The 23219-nt window shown below is 38.7% G+C and overlaps 1 protein-coding gene across 2 annotated transcripts in view; it reads left to right on the top strand.

Moving 5' to 3' along the window:
• CLVS2 (clavesin 2) overlaps positions 1–22778 on the top strand; it is a 58060-nt gene extending 35282 nt beyond the window's left edge. For both annotated transcript variants that reach the window (XM_009969640.3, XM_042796022.1), the window contains 3 exons: positions 6460–6570; positions 9437–9657; positions 14230–22778. In XM_009969640.3, the coding sequence (XP_009967942.2) occupies positions 6460–6570; positions 9437–9657; positions 14230–14317 (420 nt within the window). In that variant the 3' untranslated portion in view covers positions 14318–22778. The remainder of the gene's footprint in view (positions 1–6459; positions 6571–9436; positions 9658–14229) is intronic.
• Positions 22779–23219: the final 441 nt, after the last annotated feature.

Raw genomic sequence — 23219 nt, 5'->3', positions numbered from 1 at the left:
CAGAACAAATCCTTTTGAAGTTAATTTGCAAAACCAAAGTAATTTCAAATTAAAATGAGAGGTTTTATACAAAATGTTTTCATTATCAAGCCCATTTCATGAGAAAAAATGAGAACGATCTGAGCCCTTCATCCATATAGTGGAAGAATGAAATCTATGTAGATTTAAAATTTTATTATATTTATATATAAACATGCAGACATGTGTGGTCAGATGGCTTTTAAATCCTTATCCACCTAATTAATTTAACCAATATATAATCTTTATGAGTAACATACTGAAATGAAAGATGGAAGATTATTTGAAATTAAAACAGATACTTCAATAAAAAGAGCAGTATTCTCACTGGATGGATACCATCTCTCTCTCTTCTCATCTCATTCAATTTAACATATTTCTATGTGAGCTGTATGGTAAAATGACTAATAGAAATGAAAAGAAGGACTGCCAAAAGTCGAATAGCTTCACTGGAAGATTCTTAGCAAAATTACAACATCCAGTCCTAGATAATTAAATCTTATTTTGTAGGAATGTCACTGAATGATGTTAATTTGCCTTTAGGTAGTGCTCTTCTGTTTGAACACAGTAACAAAAATTTATTTGGGCACTTTCTATTTGTCTTAGAAATGGTTCAATTTTGTTTAATAAAAATGAAATGCTCAAGCTAGGAGAGAACAACTTTGTAGTCTTACAGAGGCAAAAGACTTAACACATCTATTCCAGGGATCAAGCAAAATTACACCACCATTGAAACCTGGATTTTTTTTTGTATTTGAACCATAAAAGACTTCAACACAGGGGAACAGAGGTGAGATTGCCCGTTGTTACAGACAACCTGAATCTTAGCTTCCTCGTAATTTAGTAATCTTTGTCTCAAAAGTAGTTAGGTTGCTTGTTCCCCCCTCTCCCTGACCTACTGCATGTTTGATGATTAAAGCTGTCTACCACTTTCCAGTCTAGCTGTGTTCATGCTGAGCTTTTGCTCATTTGTTTAGGTGTCAGCATTGTCCTTTGTTTTGAAAGGCTCTTTCATCACCTGTTGTTTATCCTCCCTAGTGTGTTTATAGGTAGCATCTGCCTTCCAAAACAATCCAAAGTCTTTTAGTCTCCACAGATTCGCTTTTCAGTCTTTTTATCATCCTACCATACCACTGGATAGGGTCTCAGACTAAGGTCATGCCTTCAGCACAGGTGATCAGTCTTGACACACAAGTTACTTTGTTTTGAGACATAGCAGTTACCCTTGTCATGGATGGATGCCTGCAGGAAGCTCGGTATTCAAAGTGCCTTGTTCTTTCATACCTTCAGTGAAAGTTACAGTTTGGGAGCAAGACTTGGGTTTCTTTTCCTGATGTGGATGGCAGTGGCTCTTAGTTCCTCTGGTAATTCAACTCTTGGAGTACTAAGGAAGTGAAATATTCCTTATAATCAGAGCCTTTTCTTTCTGTGATTTTCCACAGCTTCCTCTTTAACATCTAAAAATTAAATTTAATTGTGCTGCATCTTGCATCAGACAGAATGTTTCAGTGTCTTTCTAGTGTATCTTTCCATTATGAAGATACTATTTTGGTTCATCATAATGATTTTTTTTTTTTTTCCCCCTGAAGTGCTTGACTTTTTGGAATGGCTGGAGGAGACCTGAATTTATTACCCTTAGGAATAACTCTTGAGTGACATTTAAGATATTAATAATTTAATATGCTATCTTTGAACTCATAATTTTTGTTATGAAGATACAGTTTTCATAGCTTTCACTCTTTACCCTCTTGTCACCTGTGGATGCTACGGCCTGAATTCATCACAGCACACAAACATGGACTTAAATAAAGCGTGTGAGTGTATTCATTATATTTATCTAGACAGTCCTTTGAAGGATGACTCTCAACTGTATCCAAAACCAGTTTCACTGTCCATAAGGACAGCAAACCCTCAAACATGACCCCACAGCATACGTGCCCAAGCACTCTCACGGTGTTAGTGTGTGGCAAGGTGTTTCCAGAGGGGCTTTGTGCAGGTGATGAGCAGAACACTCGTGAGGCCCTGATGTGGCTGGGCTGCCAATGCACCGTTGGGCACAAAGCAGTCGCAGCAGCTTCTAAGACTACACTTCTAAGAGCTGTGCAAACAAATTTGACTCCAGTACTGATTTCAGCTGGCGGGGGGGGCTAATTCTTTAGAAATAGACTTCAGGGGTTTAAATGTAGACACGATACCCAAGGAGTGGAAAATGCTGTGGACTTTAAGAAGTTCTATAATTTTTTGCATTTGGTAACGATGAATAATGTGGGCCATTTTTATTATCTCTATGATAACAGTTCTGACACCACTAAGAAGCTCACAGTGATCTTCAGTAGGAATTTGGCACTTTCTTCTCTTAGGTACTGTTGAAAATGTCATGTACTGTTTTTTAAGTTATTCCAATTGCTGTAAGGGTTTCAGCTGGCCACAGCAGAGAGCAGGACCCTCTATGAGACCCTGAGAGCCGGCTCAGGTGATGGCTGAGCCCAGCACAGGGTGCGACGCGGTGCCCAGCGAGTAGAAACCTGGCTTCTTAGCATGTGCCAAGGGCAGTAGCAGGCAACGGCAGTTGGGTCCCTGGAGAGGAAGTTTGTGGAGACAGGTCATATAAATTATGTGTGGCAGAGAAGTAAAACCACTGTGCTGTGAGTGAGAAGAACCATATCCTCAGAGATGGAAACCCAGTGAGGCAGTTTGCTTGGGATCATTCTGCAATGCTGCCTTATAAATGTTAGAGGAGAGGTCAGTTACTGCCGTGCACTGGTAGTTGACCAGTCCTGCAAGCAGTAGTATAGGGGTCTGCCTCTTCCTTGACAGCCCACTGTTAGTTGTCCCTTGTCTGTGGTCCCTGATAGTAACTACCTGCTTGCTTGTGTCTGTGGCACTGCCATGTCCCAGACTGTGTTCATCAGGGGCACCCTTAGGTTGTGTTCTGCTGCATAAACAGAGGTTATCGTGGATGCTAAAATATCCACACACAGTGTGTATATAATTAGTTCTTTTTCGTGGTTTGGTAATACCCCATCAGATTTACTAGTTTTCCAGTCAAATGCACAGCTCACTTCATGGCTGTTCTCCATTACTTACTGTTTTCTGGCATGTGATTCCTTTTACTTAGAATTCATGTGATTCATAGGTTACAGGCTTTTCTGTTGAAGTGCAGTATGTCTATAGAGGCAGTTGTGACTGCCGCCGCACTTGTGATTTGATCTGTGTAAAAAACCCACAAGAATCAGTGATTTGGAAGAAATTCCTACCTGCTGTTTGTGTAGGATGGCCATCTGTCTGGCAAATCCCCATGTGGAAGTCGGATACATCTGAGAAGAGCCAGACAACCTTCTGAAACCTGTTTCTCCAGCAGCTGTAGTTGCTTATTCCACTTTTTTATTTTCTCACCAGGTGCTGTTGAGATTGGGTTTTGGATCTTCGTTCAGCAGCTTTTGAATTCTAGTTCCATCACTATGTACAATGCAGGATCATTCTGACCAAATTGCCCTTTCTCTTTCCAGGCCTAAATTTTGAGGGTTCCTGATTACACCTTAGGAAGTGCTCCTGACTTTGGGCACCTCAATTCAGTCACAGAAATTGCTAAGTACCTGACTTCTTTAGTCAGTTCTGGAAAATGCCTTTAGAAAGGCTGAAAAACACTGAGACAACTTGGCTTTTAATATCAAGTGACATCTGTTTGAGGATCATTCTGCATACATTCATGATCCTCCATGTAAATGGTTTCCAAGATGCAGGAAAAGATAATGGAAGTGTCAAAGTGGTACCTTCTAAAGATACTCCTTTTATCTGCTAGAAATTTAATATCTTTATAAAGATACCGAGTATTGACGAGTCATCCATTCTGAGTCCATGGTAGAATACAAATATCTTTGTCTCTCTGCTCTGAATCTGTGTGTATGCATGGCTGTTTGCCTACTGAGATCTTCTCATTCACAAATTGTCCTCGGTTTCTGTGTGAGACATTTTTTGAGCAATAAAGAACAAACATTTCATAACTTGATGTGTGTGAGTTTTGGGGCACTTGTATTAATTTAAATGCTTATAAAATCATGCAAGAAGGCACGCAACTAGGAATGGCCGGTTTGCATTGCTGTGTTCCATAGTGCCTACATTATAAAAAGTGTTTGATCCCCATGAGGCTTACATTCCAGAGTTAACTCTGAAGATATCTTCTGAGACATATAGATGAAACTAGCAAAAGATGTCTTCTGCAGCTCTAGAGTATCCTCTTTCATGCATGGTGCACAGCATGCTGCAGTGGACTTCTTTACTGGAGCAGCAGCCATGATAAACCAAATAAACACAGCCTTCTGTAGATGAATGATATCTTTTGCAACTAAAGGTTAAAGTGTCATTCAGTGATTTATCCTTCCTAATGGATCTGTTGTGTTGCTGTGATAGGGACATAATTTACTACCTTTTGTGCATCAGAGGTTATATTCTCAAAATGGTGTTTGGGGATTTATGATATTGAGCGGGATGAATTACATGTCAAATTATCAACCATCCTGTTTGACATTTAGGCAGCACTGACAAGAACTAGGCATTTAGCAAGATGACGCTTCTGTAGTACAGTCTTTCAATAGGATTGTTGCATTTTGAGGCTGTTGTTAATCAAATGTTTCTGGAGAAAATCTGTAAAATAGACTGTTAATTGCATTGATTGTTGTTCTGTGGCCAGTCAGATGTTAGTGGCGCGTATTGTAGCTGTCATCCTTCCTGTAGATTATTGCAAAGGCATTGCCTCCCTGATGGACAATATTTCATCTGGTAATCCACTAAGTTGTTGTAATTTGGAGGCAGGAGGCACCCCGATGTAAAGACCCCCTGGGTTGGAAGTGCCTTCCAATTATTGAATGGCATTTTTGAGAGGAGCAAGTCACCTCTTCAGGCTTTGTTATTCCCACAAGTGTGTTCACATTTACAGAACTAAAGAGGTTTCTTGGCACATGCAGTTTTTCAATGTATATTCCTATCTGGAAACATTTAATGAAAGATTTCCTTCCTACTGTTCCTGCCTTCCTTATCTGACAGTTCTTGATTGGTTGATATACCTTATGATATTTTCTTGGCCATTTTTTTTGCTGTGTGCTGTATGACCTTAAATCAGTAGGCTTCAAATGGTGGTCTGTGGATTACATCTCGACTGTTGAGTGCTTCTATATGGCCTGGTGTCTTGTCTCCAGAGGAGACAAAGTACATCTATCTGCACAGTGCTCCATCTAACCACTTGATTTGAGCCTCTTATCCCACTGTCACAGACCTGAAGCTGCCTTTACTGCATCCACACAGGAGGATGAGCAGGAGGTGTAGCTGGGAAGCATGTCCTTGTTTGTACCTGTATTGCCAAATGGGAGTTGCTGCTGCTGTAAGGAACCTGGTTTTGATCCAAGTGCCTACCATGGCTGCCTAGAGTGGACCACCTGTTGAAAAGGGCTCATATGAAAGCCATTAATTTAATAAGTCTGTATACCTAAACAGTGTGAAGGTTCTGATGTAACCCATGAAAACAAAAGCGGACATGCATCAGTTTAGATACCTGTTTACACCTCTTTCTTCCTTGTTCTGTACTGCAACTTTAGGCAACATAGGAGACAGCATCAGCTTACTGCGTTGTTTGAGTGTACGACCAACCAGCCAAAGACGAAATGAGGGCATGCAATGAATTTGGCAATAGTATTCCAGGACAGAGTGGCTGCCCTCTTCAAACTGCCAAACCCTCTGGCATATTCTCTTGACCTAGAAATTGAAAACGCAGATCAGAATCTTTCTTAGTGAGTTGTCTGCCCCTCGTGTTTCTCAGCAAGAAAAAAGAAGAGTCATTGCTTTCAATACAGATATGCTATCCTTACATTTGAGCTCCCAGAAGGCCCCTGACTATGTGACAAGAATTACTGTCATGGATATTGCATAACAGTTTATGCATAATGTTTAATGCATTCTCAGTTTTATGAAATATGGATAATATTGGAGACATTTTGAATAGTAGTTTAGATTTACGCTTTCTTTTTAAGGTGGAAACAAGAGGGACATTCTGGTGCTCTTCAATAACACTGGAAGAGTTGAGATGGTTACTATTAAAAATGATTACAATCCGTAGAAGTGGAAAAGATAAAAGTATATCACATAGATGGATTATGGGCAAATCATAAATGTTTAAAGCAATTCTGGAGGTTAGAAATGCTGTGTCTTTATTTGAATACTGTAGCTGTCTCAGCATGCTTCCTTACTTCTCTGTCCAGGATGTGTTGCTTATTGGTGTGGAAGGTTGGAACTCAACTGAGAGGACACAATTTTGAAGGTTTCTTCTTGTTTAAGGTTTATTATTAAAATGAAAACATTCAGGAAAAGAAAAAAAAAAAAAAAAGTTAAGTGTGCAACCTTGCATTGAGACTCAACTCACATTGTATGTATTTGTTTTGTGACATACAGGACAGCTTTCCAGCTCGGTTTGGAGGAATACATTTCGTCAATCAGCCCTGGTATATCCATGCCCTCTACACAGTTATACGGCCCTTTCTAAAGGAGAAGACACGAAAAAGGGTATTCTTCTGTTTAATGTCCCAGTACCTGGCAGTTGTAGTCAGCATACATATCTTATGCTAATAAAGTTGACATATACAATGTATCGGCTTGCTATTGGTAGTAGGTACTTAAATACACCTTTAACTGTTTTAGAAACCTATACACTGTTGTCCTTTAAGGACACAGTCAAACAGTTTACTTAAATGTATTTTAAAATGTAAGCATATGCTTTCTCCTCAGGATTATATAAAAAATATTGCCAACTTTACAGTTTCTATTAAGATTCAGTTCAATTCTATTTAATTTCTGTTAAAATTATTTGTGTCTTTCTTTTATGAACGGAGGTAGTAGGTACAAAGTCCTTTCCTCGTGTGATTTCCTTGACATTAGCGTGAACTAAACCACACATTTGGTGTATAGTAGTTTGCAAATACTGATTTGAATGAAAGCCAATGAAAGGAAATTTGCGTGCATGCATCTGTGTATTAGCACAAGTAGTCTGTGAGATGTCGCTGAATTTGCAGCATTTGCATCAGTGCAATTAAATTAGAGCCTGGTGGTGATAGCACATGGAATGATATTATTTCTGTAACAGGACATTTGTCATCCAGGAAAACACAATCGGCATCATGTACAAAGCCACTACAAAGAATCTGATGATTTTTTTTTTTTTTTTTTTTTTTTTTTAGTGGGATCGGCTCTCTAAGCAACTCTGTATTTTCTCTCCTCAAACAGTCTATGAGGCCACACTGATCCTTGGCATTTAGCTGTTTTTTACTGTCAGATTATGCTTGAGAGTACTCTGGTATTCACAAATTTTGAACTATAGATTACAAATCTTTTTATGTGATATCTGTTATGAATATGCAAATGAAACCCATTTTGCAGAATTCAGTTGCACTTTGTTGACTACAGTGTCAACAAAGAACATTATAGTGCCAGTTATGTTTGAGGCCTTTTAAAGTGCTGCATATGCATAACCAGGGAATAAAGTACAGCACATGGGTGTGTTACAACATTAAAAATAAGTGACAAGACAGTTGAACAGGGGTGCTTACCAGCATCTAATTTTTTTTTTAGACACCTGAATCAATGATATATATTTTCAGAAACGTTTTACATATATTTTCAGACTTTTTTCAAATGTTTTTGTCAATACTGAATACCTATAAGAAGTAGTCAGCTGGTTAAATATTGATTTAGCGTCCAAAACTTAGTATCCAAATGTGGTGATTATGCCCAGCACATAAAATTTAAAATAATCTTATTAAAAAACTCGTAAGAGGCAGAATGAATGATTGTGAAAAAAACCCCAAACTCAGTGGAATTATCTTCAGAATTTTATCAGGCTCATTATTTATCTGTTGCATTTACCCTGAATTATTTTGTATTTTTTTTAGTATGTCTGGTAGACTTGCAACTGATATCTATATTCAGATAAATGTAGTACTAGGCATGTATAAAAACAGTTGCTAAGAAGTGAAGCATTCCATTGGAAAGGCACCATAAAACAAATTACTTTTGCCGTTAATATTTGTTCTTTCACACAAGGATAAATTCCTTTCCAAGATGGAAGAACATTACTGGGTTTGCATGGTCATATTAAGCTTCCTGTCTCCACAGCTGATTGGAAGACGGGCTGAAATAAGGGATGCAAGACAAGCATACATTTGGTCTTGTTGTCTTTCTGCCTTTTGAATTTAGCTCTGGATAAACCATGCTAGGGGTATAGCTGTCCAGAGAAGCCTCTGCAAGGTGAAGCAGAATGCGATTCGATGCCGTTTAATTGTACGGACACTTTCTGGCAGGGCCCTGGCCGGTGCCAGCTGGTGCTTCCTTAGACATTGCCTCAGGAACAATTTGGGGATGGCGCGGACCGGTGAGCAGTATGGATGAAGTGAGCTTGTTCTGGAGATGAAAGGAGTTTAACCATGTGGATATGAACTGTGCCGTGGCACTTGCTCCTAGTCCCAAGGGATGAATCCTGGCCCATCTTACTTGCTAGTCTAGAAATAGCTGCTGTGAGCTGGCCGTGTAGCCATACCCAAGAGCAGAAAGTCTGCAGATCCCTAGTACCCGTGGGAGAAGGCTGTCTGAATTCAGAGGTGCTCTGTTTCTAGTGCTCATCAGTCACACATTGCAGATCTCTGAGGAGAGACAATAAGGTTCAACATAAACGTAAATACAAGTATTCATATACATATATGTCATATTAATATACATATATATAAATGTGGAGCGTATATGAAAATCAGTCTACCAAAACATTGATGGAAAATATCAAATGGTCCATCAACTATTCCCTCACTGTTGTCACAGAAGTTATTTTACTGTCATTACTTCATATTTTGGCAGGTATGGATGGTAGTTACTAGTGCCACCATATTAAGGAAGAAAATCTTTCTATTGGAGTTTTCATTACACTACACTATTTATCTTATTTATAGAACTCATGGCTGGCTGGATGCTGAAAGTCAATATATATTCTTTAATGTATATGATTAATATTAATTTTATTTATTATTTATGTTCTTAATTTATTCACTTAATTAATTCACAGGATTAGGGAGAGCAAATAACAAGAGACAGGCAGTCTATCTAATCTTCCATCCATCTGGTTACCAGACATCAGTTCTTACCCTCCTTAGGCACCTTGTCTTGCAAGAATTTTAAGTCATTTATGCTGTAATCAATTTGTAGGTCTATGAACATAGTATGACTATGCTTAAGGCAGAGATGATGTGTGCCCTGGTGGCCATCTCTGTTAGCCCAGTACAGCCAGAACATTGAAAATGTACAATATCCTCTAATAATGATGATGTAATTTAGGCTTTGACATTTTTTGGTGATACTGCTTTGATTTTACCTGCATGTGTACATACAGATATTCCTGCATGGCAATAACCTCAACAGCCTGCATCAGCTAATACACCCTGAGATCCTGCCTTCAGAGTTTGGAGGAATGTTGCCCCCCTATGACATGGGGACGTGGGCAAGAACACTGCTTGACCACGAATACGATGATGACAGTGAATGCAATGCGGACTCCTACAATGCTCCTGCAAAGGATATAGAAAAGGACCTCTCTCCCAAATCCATGAAAAGGTGGGTTAAAGATGCTGTGGTTTTCTAGCATTGCCATAAGGTAAACATTTGCCTTTCTTCTCTTTTATGAAGCTGCAGGTAGTTCCCTCAGTTTATTATATACAAGGACCCTTTTTTTTTCCCTTTCTTAAGAAGATGTCTGTTGATTATAGACCATAGTGTTGATTATTGCCCATGTGAGCTTAGTGCAACTAATTATTTCCACGGTGCCCTATAAGTAGTGTATACAGTACTTTGTTTGGCATAAGCTGATATCCCACCCCAACCTACAGTATGTATTAGAGAGACAGTGCTTGCTGGAGTGAGCCTTGGCGCAGAGGGTAAATTGGGGCCAATTATCCAGCTGGGTGGTGGTGATAACACTTACCTTCCTCCATCTCATGGCCCAGTGCCTGGTATCCACCAGCCTATAGGTGCCAGGACATTTACAGCATCTGAACTGTCAGTCACAGTGACTGCACACAGCATGAGCAAATGTAATGAAGAGAACCAGGACAAAAATTGGTGCCAATCATTATACTCGAGCCTGGTAAACATCCTGATGTTCTTCTCTTTGAGAAAACACAGTATAATTGCTTGCTGCATTTTACCATTCAAAATCAAGTAAGGTATAGGAAGAAGTTAGTTACCTCTCCAGTAACTATGGAAGCAGTGAGGGGTTTCACTTTGGAGGGGTAAACCTGGTCCAACCTTACCCAGGGCAGTAGAAGAGAAAGGGGAAAGATTACAGCAAGTGACAGAAAAGGCTGAGCAGGGCAGCAAAAGTCAGAGTGCAGCTCATAAGGGGTAGGCCTAGGAATGAAACAAAAGGGAACAAACAGGGCAGAAAACAATATATGAAAATAATTAAAATTAAGTCAGAATATGCTAAGCTGAGAATTCAGTTTCAGGAGATGGCATCTGATGCAAAAGGGAGAGAGGCTCTGGAAGCAGATCAAACAGGATAAAATATTTTCAGACTCCTCAGCCAGAAAGATAATGTTGGCTGGAAAACATTGCATAGATTGGGGAGGACAGAATGGTTTGAAAGGGAGATGTTTTGGGGGAAATAGAGAGGAGACAACAGAAGATTAACATAGGAATGAAAAAAGAAAAAAAGCAGTGAAGTTTAAGGATTTTGTGTTGAAAAAAACTGTAGTGCATTGAAAGTGGGAAATAGCGAAACACTGTATGGGAATGAACTAGCATAAGGAGAAGTTAAAAAAGGTCCTGAAGCCATATGACAAATATGCATTTAACTCAAGTGATAGAGAAAATGGGACAGCAAAGAGCCAGGGGAAGGGGAAAAGTGAGCAATACCTTAATATATGATTTGCACATAACACAAGAATTATGAGACAATAGAGAAGCTGTCTTGGAGAGAAGAGTGGAATTTAGGAGCTGAAATGCAGAAGTCTTACTGTTGCAAAATGAAGTCCTGAGAGTAAATAACTTCATCCAAGGACACATCAAAAATACACGAGAAAGCTTGTGACAAGACCCGTTGGAGCAGACTTTTCCAGGCTACCCTGGGCAAGCACATTATTAAATATCAACATGGTAGATTGACCAGATTCTTCGTTCTTTCTCGAAGAATTTTTATTCTCATTTAATTTTTGCTTGAAAAATCCTTCATGCAGAATTATACTCCAGTGTAAGCTTCAAATTGACATTCTTTCAGTCTGGGTTAACTGACACAGTAGGAGACATACTACAGAAAATAAGCATGTCGAAATATGTATCTACATAATATTGAAGTGAAATTTCCTCACTTTCTCTGCATTCTTTTTCAGTTAGCATGTCTGCAGCACCTGCTGGAATCCTCCTTCCCTGCTGTTGGATATAAAAAGTACTAAGTAGACTTACTGTGCTAGTACAAGTAAAAGGGAGTGGTAGTAAGATGAACAGAAAGTCCCAGGTCTTCAATGTATTAAGTGCACAGACTGTGTTAAAACAGAAATAGAAAAGCTAAGGTAAACCAGCTGGACTCTATTTAATTAAAAATGAAACTTAACTTGAATTCAGCACCTGATGGATTGTTTCTCTCAGTTTAAAACCAAACTCAGTGTGGTATGTTAGTGCAGAAGAAGATTTTTAACATAAAAACTCATGACAGTAAGTCAATGAAAAGTGCTTAACTTCTTAGAAAAAATTTCACAAGCATCTACCAGATCTCCAACAATTATCTTGTTTAATTTGGCTTGACATTTTAAAATTGGTTTGTTGCTCTGAAAGAATATTCTTCTTAAACTAAAATACTGCTGAGAATTCATTTCGTACTCATTTTTGCCCCCATATGAACCACTGACATCCCTCCACGTCAACTTGAGCTTTTGGTGAATTGGATGACCTCTACCTAAAAGGAGGGCTGATCATGGGGATGGTGGTGGAGATAAAGAGGAATTAATCCCACCTGTAGCACAGACCTCTGGAGAGAGCATGTTCGTGTCATGTGGCACCACTGCAGCTATCTCAGCAGTCATGTTTCACCCGTGGCTGCGTCCACCCATGGTGCTCATGGCTGAGACACCCAACTGGAGACCTGCATCCTCTTCTCACCTTACCCTGCAAGGCAGATGTCTGTGTTGGTCACCTCTGCAGAGTATCTCTTATATGGCTTTGGTTCCTCACCTCTGCAGCAGGACTTTGTAGTACAAGTCTGTCCTACTGTGTTTTGTAAGAATTTGTTCAGTAATGTCTGTAAAGTTTTTTGGAAGACATAGATAGAAGGTGCTATAGACTTACACAAATGTTTTTCCTTTTACCTACCTTCATTTATGAATTGCTGCTGAATGGAATGAAACATGGCAGTAAATGTTAAAACTGAATGAAAACTGTTCTCCTTCTTCAAGGCATTTAGGCTCCTGAGCTTACAAACCATAGATCAGGATTTGTGCAGTTCCATTTTCATGTCTGCCTTGGCATCAGGGAGTTTGGAGGTCCTGAGAATTTATGGCCAAAACTTCCTCACTGGGAATTTGAGGCCAGGTTTGCAGCCTTTCCAGCTCCCCTTCAGCTTCCCAGATGAGGCCTGGAAACCTTGGCTGCTCAGACATTGGCAGCTGAAGAAGAGGCTCAGTCTCCTGTTAGTACTTACATTCAGTTGGGAATCCTTTGAGATTAGTATGCTTCCACAGCATTTTTTATCTTGATAAACTGGATTTTCCAGGAGTAAAGCTTTCCACCAGCAAATTTTCAATCGGCTTTGCATTGGCACAATACCTTGTGAAGATTTTAAAAAAGAATTTTTAATTCAGTGGTTTAGTTTTCTGCCTGAGGAACTAACTGATCAGTGTTCTAGATGATGGTTATTGTACAGTTTTAATTAAAATTTTTAGATTATGTTTATCACAAGAGAGACTATCAGATTTTTACAGCCAATTTTCTTGATTTTTAACATTAGTAAGAGAATGTAGCAAGTATTATTAGAAAATATCCTGTTTAAAGCTGTCACCTAGGTTCTAATTCAGATGTTTTTTCTTGTGATTTTGAAGGTTTTCTTTAGATTTTTTGAGAAAGACCGAACTGTCTCCTGCTATCAGCCTCATACACTGGTTTCATGATGCCAGTTTATGAGTGGGGAACTGACTGTATGTTTACCTTAGGAGAGGTCAGAATTCATAGAGGTTTTTCTCTGTGCTGTAGCTCTACACACGGGCAAATCTGTAGCCATGCTGCAGTCAGTGTGCTTTTATTGTAGAGATGTACATATGCTCTAGCCATCTCATATTGTCTTTACAGAAATGAACAGGCATTTCTAGCATGATTCATTTCACTAAAGGAAACATCTAACAAGGGCTGATTTTACTGTAGCCCAGAAGTGTTTACCTTTTGACAGAGAAACACCTCGGACTTTGTTTTTAATGGAGCATTTAGATTTTGCTGGAGGTTGGGGGTTCCTCTTTTTCCCTCACACCTGGCTGTTGCAGGGTACCACTACCACTGTTATGCTTCTGTGCTGAAACGGAGAACCTGGAGAAATTTTACAATCATCCTTGAGTTTGCCCTTACCATCCCTCTCTGCTCTGTTTAGTTGAAATGCTAAGTGAGTATGACAGATGTGCCCGCTGCTCCAGAAATTCTGCTGGCCATGGCAGGGTTCCCTAGGGTTGGCTTAGTATCTTGCACTGTTGCATTTAAGTGCTATTCAGAAAAGGAGCAACTTGTGCTTCCAGCTAACACATGCCACTAATTGCAGTGTGCCATTAGCCAGCTGGATGGCTGAATTGTACACTCTTTACCAGCCTGATGCTGTATAACCTTCTGGTAGAGGGGGTCAGTGCTTAAGGCAGTACAAAAGACAGCTTAGTTTGCCCTCTGTTTTGTGCTGAGGATGCACCCTCTTTCACTGAAGAGGATTCATTTTATTCCACCTTTTTCTCCTATATCTACAAACCAGCACTGAGCCCTTTAAAACCATATAATCACTCCATGAGGGTATTTTGTGGCTAATTGGAATGATTAGATGCTTGGCTAATGCTGTACCATCGTTTTTAAGCCCTGTCAGAGATTAAAATAAACAAAAGAAAGCTGAGGTTTACCCTCATTTGTCTTGATCTAGAACTGTCAAATAAACATGTTATCCCTCTGCAGGTCTCAGTCAGTTGTGGATCCTGGGGTGCTGAAACGGATGGATAAGAATGAGGAAGAAAACATGCAACCTTTGCTTTCACTTGACTAACAGTTCCTGAGCATCGGACATGAACTGAGGTGGAAGGCACTGCCTCTCAGCATCAAAAAAACGTTGGGGAAGAGCATATCAGCTGGAATCCTATTTACTTGTGTTAATGTAGCATAATGGCAGCAGGCAGCAGGTTTTACTATTCTGCCTGAATTCTGGATGCCCTTGGGTGAAAAAGAAGAGGAGAAAAAAGGAAAATAAAATGAAATAAAAAATAAAGAGGAATCAATAATTTATTCTGTAAGTGCCAACTTGTTTGTAAATACAGTATAATCGTCTAATTTGACTTTGTAAGTTATGGTAAGCAAATGCTATGGCAATGAATGACTATTAAATATGTCAGTGAAGTGCACCGTAAAAAAGAGAAGAAAACATGTACGCACTCACACATGCACACACATACACACAGAGAAATCCACACCGGACAAAGAAAGATATCAAAGCCAATTAAACGTTGTCCTTCTCATAGGAAGCCATATTGCAGCTAGTGTATTGACTGCTGTTTTCTTTTCTCTCTGCAATGCTCATGTAGTGTGTGAAGATAGAGGGAATATAGGAATTTGGAGATGCTGTAATCAGTTGAATATTTCCGAACTGTAGGAACTGATTACCCAAATAACTCTGTGGTTTAGGATTGTATTTTAGCATAAACCATGTAGCATTGAGAAAAAGATAACAGATGAGCTGGAACCAACTCTTTGACAGCTTTGTTGTTTGGCTAAATGCATCTGTGAGGTTTCTTCCTTAAACTTTCATTTACAGTTCGCAAGTAACCTGGCTTGTCACCCTAATCTGGGTGTTGTAATGTGGTACACATTGGAGTTACTTCTCTTGCATTTTGGGTGCATGTCAATAATTTTTCCAGAACTCTGTTCTCCCTTGGAATGAGAAAATAGTCCCCTAAATACAGTGTAATAATAGGTATTTGAAAGTAAAGCCTGGCAGCAGAGGTTAAAAGTTAATCGTTGAATCCTGTGCACTGGGAGACTGGATACATATATATATATATTTTTACCGATCTGTGACAAGCATACAAGGTGACATTGTTAGACAAGTATATTTAATTGAAGGTTTATACAAGAAATCATACCTATTCAATGTACTTAGCTATATTATAGATTGTATATTGAGACAATGTCATTATTAATATAGTAAAATTTTCCATGGAACAACAGCATCCCACTTCAAGGAATGATTAATATGAATAAGTTGTAGTCAAACATCTCTGCCTATGTGTTTAGGATACTTTTGTTTTGGTTGTAGTGTAACTGTATATATTGAACATGTGCCATAATAGGGAAATACATCTTACCTCAAAAGGGCAACAGGTTTCACTAGGGATTTGGTAAATCAGCTGAAACACAAGGGCTGTGTCATCTTTTTGTGATGGTTGATGTGTGTGCAGCCTGTATGCTGAGGCAAGAATGTAATTTCTTCTTAGGAATTTGCAATCAGAGTGAGAAGACACAGGGTGCCCACCAAGACATCTGAATAGTTAGAGGTATTGTAAGAGCATGTCCAGGCAATGCAGGGATTAGTTGAGAATACACTAACCACGATGGAGGAGATGGATCACAGCAACCCTGCCTTGCAGGTGCCAGAGTTTAAAGAATTTCTACCATCACTTCAGTGATCACTGAAGTTTCAAAATCTCTGGTTATAGGTCACCTTTCCTCTCCCAGGATGACTGCAGCTTTAAGATTTAGTAGGCTGAGATGAGTTAAGAGAGAGCAGAGAGTGAAATCTCGGAAGTGTGTTGTCTCAGAGTTGAGCTGTAACTTCGGTGGTGGCAGCTTTGGCGTTTCTCAGGGCTGAGACAACCCTGTCTCTTCCAGCATCACCCTTGATTAGCCCAGGCAGCACACTTGTAAAGCTTTCCTACTTCGCAGTTCATTAGCAACGCTCATAAATAGTGTATGCCCCAACACGCTATCACATTGCAGGAACTTGTCTGAACAAGTCATTGCCTTTTTGCTCTCCTAATTCTATTTTCATGGTACGTGTTATGAAATGCAAAGACAGCCTGAATGTCTTTTCAGTCTGTCCTACAAGTTTCTACTGTCCTCCAGTAGAAGTTGTTGTAATACTAATATGGTTCGAGAGACTTGGAAGATTGATGAATTCTTATATACTGTTTTATTCACTCCTATTTTTCACATACCTCATAATGTCATGCTGGATATGTGAGATGTGTCTCTAGGGTTTGCATAAGTGCCATATTTGAATGTATGTTATATATGCTCACACTCATGGTTAGTAGAAGAGTATATTGCCACCAATCTGGTTTTTAAATCCATATCAGATAAAACTCTATGTTCAGTAGAAATTTTCTCCTTGTAAGGGCTTCAGCATTTAATCAGTATTCTATATGTATGCAAACTGTGACACAGTGATGATCAAAATCTTAGTGGATGATTTTGGATACATGGGCCAAACCTTGGTGTAAACCAGCACAATGCTGATTTTAGAGTACACCAGCTGTCTGGTCAGAAAATGCAAATGCCTCTTACATCCCCAAAGAGCATCTTTGTAGGAAAGTGTACCTCTTCAACTCTATGGAGCTTAACATTTGTTTTGAAGCTTATAAATTTGTTTTGTTTGCAAATGCTTTATTCATGCGCTTAGCTGTAATTTATGTAATGTTCTCTGATGCCTGATTTCAGCTTCAAGTTAATGAGTATTAGTATACTCTTTCCCAAAAGTGAAAGTAGGATATATTATAATTTTGTGTAACTGGGACCTCATCTTTCACCAAGAACAAAACTACTTTTTCAGTAAGATCCTCACTGTTAAAGAGTTGGGCTACAGGTCTTCTTGGCTGCAGCTTTTATTTTGCTGAAGCAAATTCTGGCAGTGGTAACTGCTGATGTGACATTGGTTAAGAATATGAAAATGAGTAAGGAAAATAATTATCCTTTACATGCTCTCAGTATTCTTTGAAGGCATGTCTATTTTACACATGAAAATACATAAAGGATTTCCACATTTCCCTTTCTTCTTGTAGAAAATCTTTATAGGTAGGTCAATTTTTAATAGATTCAACTTTGACTGAAAAATTTTTCCAATCTTTATTATCATAGGAATTGATGTTTAATTTTTATAGCAGAATAAAAATGCTAAAAACAGAATTCAAATGCTTGGGAGGAATTAATCTTAATTTCTTACCTTTGTTGTGTATTGGGTAGAATAAACCTTATTGTAATTATGCATGCTGATATGCATATTAAAAAAATATTCTGCAATATGAGGAACTTAGTGGAAAAACTGGATACACCTGTCCAAGCAACTAAGTGAAAAAAAAAAAAAAAGCGGGAGAAAAAAAAAGTGTAAAAATTGATATTTTCAGGCCTTTGGCTAGATCTAAAAATGTCCCTGTACATGATGCCTCTTCCATGAGACAAATTAAAATTATATGGAAAAGCTCTGGAAACTTCCATGCCCAAAGCCTTCCTCCTGTAACCATAGATGTCAGTGGTCTCTTGGATTTATAAAGACAGGTAATCAGTTCCACTAAGATCCAACAAATACAAAGGCTCCCAATAGTTATTAGTTGTAATATAGATTTAAGATGTCTTTACAGCAATGTAAATTTACTGTATAGCATATTTTAAAAGTTGTTTTGCACTCTACAAACATGCTATGCCTAGTCACAAAAGATATTTGTAGAGACATACATAAACTAAACATGGAACTAAAGAAAATAGGAGTAGAAGGAACCTCAAGAGGTCATTGATATGTGGAGGAGCAGATTTGGTTTAATGTCTCTCAAAGAATTGCTTTAGCTCACTACCTTGCATGGAATGTTCTTTGTATTATTTAATCACAGTTACAGCAAAGCCTAAGCACATTACCTAACAAAATTGTAACCTGGCAGTATTTTGTTCATGCCTTTTATTATTTACCTGTTCTGTTTGGGAAATTAAAAAGTTTGCCAAACATCTTAAGAACTACGGTTTAGAATTACCTGGGAAACACTTTGCAAGAAGCTTTGGTCATGTCCCTGTTATTCTATTGTTTCTGTTACTATCAGTGTATGTATTCGTTAAGACTTTCGAAAAACTCATGTTTGAAAGAGCATGGAAGAGAGAAAAATTCAAAATCAGGCATCAGGATTTTGTTTATAATTTTAAAATAGTGTTTGAGGTGGGGGTGTGTGTGCTGAGTTTGCTGTTGATAATCTTTATTTGCCTATGGGGAATGACCTGCTGAGATATCGACAGCATTTGGTACTGGCACAAATTTGGAAGATAAATATCATTGTGACAGGCAAGAGCAAAGGTCTCAAAGGATTGTACTGAAAAATCACTTAATCACGTGGCTAGCTGTAGCATGTCCTTCTAAAGAAAGACATTTTGCAAGTAGCTCACGAGCATGTATTTGTGGTGCTGAGAATAGTACTTTTGTCCATGAAGTTCAAAGCACACTATGAAATCAAGAAAATAATAGTTAGCCCATTTCTCAGGTAGCAAAACAGAAACACAGCCAGTTAGATATTAAAATCTCAATGGAAGGCATTGACATTGTGTTTATATATGGAAAAAATGATACTTTGATCACTCAGTCTTGTTTGAACTGCAGAAGAGAAAATATGCCCCTATTTTATGTGAGAAGAATGTCTGGTTGTTGATTAAGTCCTGTCTAGTTTCTTTAGAAACCTACCTAAAATGTCTTACCATGAGACCTTTGCAAACCAGGGGTGATCTGCTTCCCTGTAGAATTAAACCTGAATGTACATTTTACCATTTCTGCTGAGGAAATTGTAAAAAAGGAGTATGTCCACCAAATGAAATGTCTTTCTTCCCTGTATAATTGATGGGGAAAAGAAGTTGTTTACTCTGGAGACACTCAAAAGGAAATATTGGCTGTCCGGTAAAGAATTCTGAACTTGGTCAGGGAAGATCTCCTTTTAAGGGTTTTGAAAGATGCTTATTTCCCATTAACTACACAAGGAATGTTGGTGTTTTATTTAGAGACATGTTTAAGTGATCACGAATGGAAGTGCAAGCCAGGTAGATAGGACCCCACATCTGTATTGCCTTGTAACCTTAAATGATCCTGTGTCAAGGGTCTGTATTTAGCATATTGACTTGGACATAACCTTCAGTCTGCATTTCAGCTTTCAGTTGTGTGGGAATTTTTTCCTATCAGCTTTTGGGATCTTAATTTGTTCCCTTCATATGGGTCTATCACCACAAAATAGCATTGACCCCTGTTGGATTGCACAATTGGCAAAGTGATTTTGTTGTTAAAAAATAACAACTTGTGGTATGCTGGGCAGTGGTGAAGTTGAAACATAGATCACAAGCTCCCACTACTTTGTCACTCATTCTCCAGTGTTTTGTCTGTGTCAGCTGCTTCGATTGATAACAGACGCGTCAGACTCACACGGTGAGTTTAAAAAGAGAGAAGAAGGAGATGTTTCTGCAGTGAGTTCAAAATCCGAGTTAATGATATTACTGAGGAATCCAAATGGAGGGAAAGCACTGCACACAGGCAAAATAGAGAGACCTCCAAGGGAAGATGCTGGTTGTTCTTTATGGCATGCAATTTTGTTAAAACACGGCCAAAGTATTTTATCTATGGGGACCATGGTCAGCCAGCTCTGTTGTTTCTGAATCAGTCATTTACAACAAATTCTCTCTAGTAAAGGTGTGAAAAAGTTTCCTTTTGCTGTTAGTGGAGAATTCGCTTCCAGAGAATTGGCATATCTGTCAGTTTGTGGCAGACAAATAGCGGGAGTCAATTAAGATTTGTATTTGATATGGAAATGCTGCTGTGATCCCATAAAGAGGCTGTTGCATCATTGGCAACACACAGCAGTGCCTAAAGGCAGTCATCTCAAATCAGATTCCTTGGTTAATAAAACTTTAAGGGGAGAAAAAAGCAAGGGAAAAGATAATAGATGATGATAAAGTGCAATAATTAAAATAAAAAACAGAAGCAAGCCTGCAGTGGAAAGCCATATGAATGGCAAAAATTATGTGAGTGAACTTGTATGAACACTTCCAAGAAGTGAATCAGTAGTCTATCTTGTGCCCCCTATCTACATTATGAGCAGAGTTCCCATTTTTCACATGGTCTACCTTGTATGGTCATGGTGGAGTTTCCAAAATCTTTAGAAAATGCTTGAGTTACCATGTGAAGCTGTAAGTGCAGTAGCTGAGCTTGTGAACATGGCTTAATGGATCAGTGCATGCCACCAGATCCTCACATGGAGATGGACCCTGGGCTGACTCAGACCTGGTACCCAAAGGAATATGTGAAATGCCGTGTCCTGCCTTGTTGAAGAAGCCTTGAGGGTGAGAAGGAAAGGAGCCACGTGCCCATAAGGAAAGGTGGGATCCCTATGGAGAAAACCACAATAGGGAGTTGGAGTGAACTGATCAAGCATTTTAATGTAATGGTGAAGGAGGTTTTCACTTGCTCTATAATGTAAACAAAGACTTACAAACCCCACCACATAAATGTCATGAGAAAGGAGAGAGAACATCTTTCTCTCTTTCCAACAGAAACTTGGTTTCAATATATTTAATCCTGATGTATATGGCAGGCCTGCACTGCCTCTGCTGCTGCTGTTTCTATGGTGGCTTTTGGGTTGCGGGTATCCTGTAGCATGCAGGAGCTGGAAAGCTAATATTCACCCAGCTGTCCATAGGAAGAGAAGGGAGGGATGTATTCTGCAAGTCCCTTCTGCAGAGATAATCTCGTGGGAGAATTCAGCACTTGCTCAGCCTGTCTTGCCCTGACATCAATATCGGTGCCTACTGTGTGTAAGAAGGCTGTGAGTGTAAGCAGTGTGGGAATCTCCCCTGTGCACCTCTGTGTCTTGTGCTAATTATGCAGCCTTTGAGCTGTAGCTGGTGATCTGTGTCCTGTGTCTTTAAACAGTTCTGCTGGTGATGTTAATTGTAGCCATTAGTCACTCAGAGTGGAGATGATTTAAATGAAGCTGAATGTCTAAAAATATTAAATTGGTGATTGTTACAAGTAATGCCTAAGATTATGGTAATTTACAGAGTTTCAGGGTTTGGTTGCATTGTATCCTTGATGGGAGTTAGTATATAATCACTTTCCCTTAAACATGGTTTTCCCTGAGGTTCATGTGCATCTTTCATGCGTCGGTAGCAGAAGGAATTAAATAGAAAACATGATTCTAAAACTATTAATATATTCAGAGGGGCACATGTAGAATTCCTGACACTGTTAAAAAAAAAAAAAATTGTTTAGCAGTTAACTAGTGTTCAACTTGAAGATAATGTCTCTTAAATCATTTGGTTCTCTAGCTCTTTCACCCTATGGCCTGCTGTGTAAAATGTGCCCTACAAAATTTTCCCAGCTCTGCATCCTTTCTTCTCCTTCCCCTTTCATTCAACAGCAGCCTGTCTTCTGTACGTGCTTTATTCTGTGAATAACTGGAGAAAACTGTAAAAAAACCCAACACTGATAATCTGCAGACTAGAGCTTGGGGACCACTATTTTAAGTATTTCCCTTATACAAATCTCTGGTAACAGGGTAAAATGGAAAATGAGAGCAACAGCTGACCTCACCATAGAGGAATACAAATAAGACTCTGTCTAGGAGTCCACATGGGTGTAGATACAGTCATCTGAGACAGTTCTTGTGATTTACGATGTTACCTTCCCCTGACTGTTAATTATCACTCTTCAGGTAGGGACTACTGCCCCAACATTTAAGCAACAGCAGATTATGAAAGTACTCCTGTCCCAATGAAGGTTGTGCACAGCTCACACTTACTGTTGATTCTGCACTCATGCAAATGTAAAAGCACTCACATAATCTATGAATACAACTCTGTTATGAGAATAATGATTAACAGCTAGTCGTGGCGACATCTCAAATTGCTAGATTGGCTATCTGTGCCTTAAGGCTCTCATGATCTGTAGTACTTGTGTAGCAGTAATCACTGAATAAAGTTTTTTTTGCACACAACAATCTACTTTGGAGCCTTATGGAAAAAACTATAGCACCATATCAAAAATTCAAAAATTAAATTACAGGAGTAATTTGTAAACAGTGCTTGTATCCTCAGGATAAAATTTGTTTGTTTGTTTCTCAGTTTAGTACTGTTAGGACTCAGGGGGTCTGAGATTTGTAAAGCCAGGACAAGTCTATCAATCATGTTCTCTCTATGTATAGTTTCAGTAACTATTCTCTTTTCACAACTTGTCAGTTTGAATTTTATTCTTGGACCTAGTAAGATGGTTACTTTTGGTCTGTTGTGTTCCAACCTAAAATGCGAAGATGAAGCAACTTTGTGAAACATGTCACTCTTTATATTGTATATTTAAATATCATCAGCTCTCTGTGATCAATGGGCTGTTTTGGAGAGTACTACTACTTTAAATCATTGTTGGTTACTGAGGAAGAATGACATTATGTTAAATAAAATAAAATATGACCAAACGAAAATTAAAATACATATATATTTTTGTGTTTGTACATGGGAGTGTTTGTCTGGCTTGCTTGTGCTGAAATATATACAGGTGAAATTTTAATTAGATGAAGTGATGATCTTTATCAAGGTTTTGAAAGAAAAATGAGAAATAACTGCGTGGTACATCAGCATATAAGATTTTTTTCTGGTAACATTGAATGTTTCTTTCTGCCCAACAGTAAGTTTTAGAGAGCTAACATATTCCATGTTTACCATACTGTTGTGAGCTGTCACTTCTTGAAAGTCTGCATGTCATGAATGTCCTCACAGGTGAAGATCATGCAGAGATACAGCACAAGAAAAGTTTGTTTTCCCCTTAAAGATATTTCCTACTCCTGCCTGTTCACTTCTTCTGTATTATGCTCCCTAGCATCATCTCATGTTCATTGACGTTTCTTTTGATGCCACATCAGGGAGAAGTGATATTAGCTCTTTAGAGAGATGGC

This window comes from Tyto alba, unplaced genomic scaffold, assembly GCF_018691265.1.
Source record: "Tyto alba isolate M040663 unplaced genomic scaffold, T.alba_DEE_v4.0 Super-Scaffold_22, whole genome shotgun sequence".
Taxonomy (NCBI): Eukaryota; Metazoa; Chordata; class Aves; order Strigiformes; family Tytonidae; genus Tyto; species Tyto alba.
Note: the sequence above shows the minus strand (reverse complement) of the source record. Positions and strands in the feature narration are given on the sequence as shown.